At 44.2% G+C, this 3,485-nt stretch overlaps 2 protein-coding genes across 2 annotated transcripts; one reads left to right on the top strand and one right to left on the bottom strand.

Moving 5' to 3' along the window:
* Positions 1 to 309: 309 nt before the first annotated feature.
* LOZ57_006925 (uncharacterized protein) lies at positions 310 to 1,383 on the top strand (the record flags this gene model as incomplete). Its single annotated transcript, XM_049255939.1, has 1 exon — positions 310 to 1,383. One exon carries the CDS (start codon positions 310 to 312, stop codon positions 1,381 to 1,383), a length of 1,074 nt encoding a protein of 357 aa, XP_049105087.1.
* A 71-nt stretch (positions 1,384 to 1,454) lies between these two features.
* cys12 (Cysteine synthase 2) lies at positions 1,455 to 3,094 on the bottom strand (the record flags this gene model as incomplete). The annotated part of the gene is made up of 5 exons (XM_049255938.1): positions 1,455 to 1,657; positions 1,728 to 2,425; positions 2,485 to 2,603; positions 2,669 to 2,728; positions 2,795 to 3,094. The coding sequence occupies 5 exons, from the start codon at positions 3,092 to 3,094 to the stop codon at positions 1,455 to 1,457; spliced, it is 1,380 nt and encodes a 459-aa protein (XP_049105086.1).
* Positions 3,095 to 3,485: the final 391 nt, after the last annotated feature.

The following is a 3,485-nucleotide window of genomic DNA, read 5'->3' as shown; positions in this document are numbered from 1 at the left end:
AACCTCTAGCAAATCTTCACCAGTCCAATAGTCAAAGATAATGAAATCAGTACCATGGCCAGGAAGAGGAGGTGGTGAACCTACGGTTCTCCAGTTCTTCCTTCAGAGACCTGGTCACCTGACAAGTCACCTGACTCCTGCTCAACAACTAGATACCTCGTGGTTACGGCATGAGATCCTTCCAACCCTATGAAAGAGTCTGAGCAACCGAGGCAAGCGTTTTCCTCCATTATTAAATCTGCATGGAGGCTTACTCTGTCTCTCACCCACTCGTCAGTCTAAAGTGAGTTTCATGGAAGATTCGCCAGTATGAATACCTCCCGTATATACAAACAACATCAACAAATTGATATTATTGCCGCAAGAAGGGCGAATGATCAGCGACTTGCGTCGTGTTTAGAATCGATATATCAAAAATACGGGAAAGACTTTGACGGTGTCGGCGACGAAATTGATCTTATAAACCGACAGCTTGTCATTGACAATGGCCATCTCGAGAGTCTTGAAAGTCACGAAGAAATTGGTGGAGAATCAAATGTGAATAATGCACGTGAAAAAAGTTACATTCAACAAACATCTACAGTCCATGCTTCACTCAAGCCTCATTCCAGATCGCATTCTGGCTCCGACTCAGATGATCCTTTACAAGTGATTCATTCAGAAGTGCGCATTTTACCCCTCACTTCAGCTCTTCGTGCAAAAGTTCCAAAGAAGAACAACAGTGACCCTCAAGCTTCCCCAATAGAGAGACCTTTGAGCCAACAGGTGATTCTGTCTGACAGCTATGATATGAATTTTTTTTTTCAGCAGCCTTCACTGCCTCATGCTTCAAATCACCCCCAGGAAACAATGGAAAGGCCTTTTGAACTAGGGCTTATGAAATCAATACCTCAGTTCATAACCGATCGATTGACACAATATGAGTGTGAACGGCAACTTACTCCAACAGAAATGAATTATTTGGTCGATTTAAGAATGAACAGGAAAATGCCTTGGCATGGGATATCTTCCGCAATGAAGCAACGGAGCCCGACACAGCTTAAGTATTGGTATTACAAGCATCGTATGAATGACGGAAGAGACCGAATATTCAGCTCGAAAGACCCTAGATCCCCAGCCACCCGACAGTGTTTTCCAGCCTTGAAAACAAAAATCGGGGACAAATGGTTAAAACGCTCCTGGCTGAAGGGGCTAGGTTCCAGAAACATTCCCTTCTATCGTTCCTCTCCCCCTTTACCAGTAGCGTCACCCACAAGTTTAGGTCGCTCAAGAAACATCTTCCAGCCCTCTCATTCCGGTTTTATTCAAAATCAAAAGAAGAGCCGCCTGAGAGTGAGATCCGAAAGCCCTGACCCATTAAGTGACGTGTTCAAATGCATGTAGGGTAGTATTGAGTTTTCAGCAATATCCTGGGTGTGCACATATTAAAGAATGGAATTGGCTATGGCTTTCGCTCAAAATCGATCTAGTATGCAATTGAAGTTTGCTCCATCACGATTTGCCTGCAGTAGGTCTTGAAGCTTCATTTCTACAGCATCTCCGACCTCACCCGCATCTGCCCAGAACCTAGAAAGGTGCCGGGTTCCAGAGTCGCACAATAAGGTCACAATCCGATGCCCAGGGCCTAATTTAAGAGCCATTTTGAGCGCAGCAAAACCTATTCTATCCTGTAAGTACCTCGCATACTCTGTATATTCATCAAAAAGCGACCGGACGCTAAGACTTACAATTTACAGCACTGCTGCTTCCCACAAATATTCCATCTTTTTCTACCAGCCACCTGGCCATGGCTTTGGCTTGAGCATCGTTTACTCTGATAGCATCATCGATCAACTCTCTGCCTGCTTCAAAATTTCCGGTAATTCGGTTAATGCCTATTCCTTCCACGACCGTGTCTATTTGCCGCCGTCGCCTAGCTCCCTCTCGCTCCTTTACATCGAACATGACGCCGAAGCGGATTCTATTGAACAATCCACTACCTTGCGGATCTGCAAGTACAATTTTTACTGTTGGGAGGCGAGGCTTTAGATAAAGAGCAACCCCTGAAATGGTGCCTCCTGTTCCTGCACCTGACACAAATGCATCTAGTGTTCCTTTGCACTGTTCAAAGATCTCGGGACCGGTACTGTGAAAGTGGGCTTGCCAGTTCGCAGGGTTTTCAAACTGATCAGCAAAGAATCCACGGCTACACTTACCTACCTCTATCGATGCTAGTAATTCGCTTTCAGGGTTCACTTCTGTCCCGCGTCCTTTCGTGTTTACGGGAAGAGTTTCCGCCGTCGCACCGTGATACTTTGCAAGATCTCGGGCTCTGTTCACAAAATGGCCTTGTTCTACAATGGGGGCAGGCGGTACTCGTTCTACCACGGCGCCTAGTTTCAAGAGCAAATTTGATTTTTCGGTAGATTGATCGGAAGGCATACAACTTCATGATAACCGAATAAGTAAAGCCCTCGTTATGGCAATCAAGAGCTGAAAACCTACATATGTGCAGAATATCCGCTCGCCCTCGCCAATGTTGCCAAGGATATACCGGTCGATCCCACGGTACCTTCATAAATTACATCCCCAGAATGTGGTGTCAAACGGCCTTGCCTTTCTGCCTATTTTGTCCACCTGCTGTTTAGTTGGTTTTCGCGAGTACGGGATCATATTAACCCGTCCTTACCATTTGTATAATATTTAGGGCGACACGATCTTTCGGGCTGCCCCCGGCACCATTCAAAAACTATGAAGTTTGTAAATAGGTAGATCAATAACCCTATAAAGGAACGGCTCCGTGGATTATAGGTACCTCGGCTTTTCCAAGTATTTCACATCCCGTTGCTTCGGACAAAGACTTGATACGTATTAGAGGAGTATTGCCTATGCAACCCTCAATGCCATCCACAATGGGAGGTGGAGGGTTTCTTCTGGAATGGCCAGATATATCATTGTTTGATGTGTTTGGCTTTGGTTGTTTTATTGAGTTGTTGAAGTATAAACCTCTTAAGCGAAGGGCGAATATAGCGCCAGCTGTGAAGAACCCCACTGGGAGAATGTATCCAGAGTAGGAACATTCTGGCATGTGCCAAAAACTTGTGCTGTCTCCCATGATGACAACTCTAAGAAGGAACTCTGACAGGTACGGAGTACTCTGTAGTGACTAGTTGGTTAAATGAGGGCTGTTTGGCATGTTTGCATATGGATCACATGATAACCATGTGACTGACAGTCTATACCTATATTGCATCTGCTCTGTTCCTAATGAACAAAACAGCTATGTATATGGAGGTCACCGCCAAGAGTTTGGGTCCCACCATAAAATACAGAGCTGTAAAAAATTACAATAGATTATCATCATATAACACATTACATCTCATTATACTTCATATCAATTAATTAACTAAGTTAACATGCTTCTGTACAGAGTATGAGCTCTGTCTCTCTTCTTTTTAAAATTATTATATTAAATTGAAAATTTTATAACTCTTCAATTCTACTGT

The sequence above is a fragment of the Ophidiomyces ophidiicola genome (genome assembly GCF_022830035.1).
Source record: "Ophidiomyces ophidiicola strain CBS 122913 chromosome Unknown scaffold_90, whole genome shotgun sequence".
NCBI classification, from domain to species: Eukaryota; Fungi; Ascomycota; class Eurotiomycetes; order Onygenales; family Onygenaceae; genus Ophidiomyces; species Ophidiomyces ophidiicola.
This window is presented reverse-complemented; position numbering and strand designations above follow the sequence as displayed.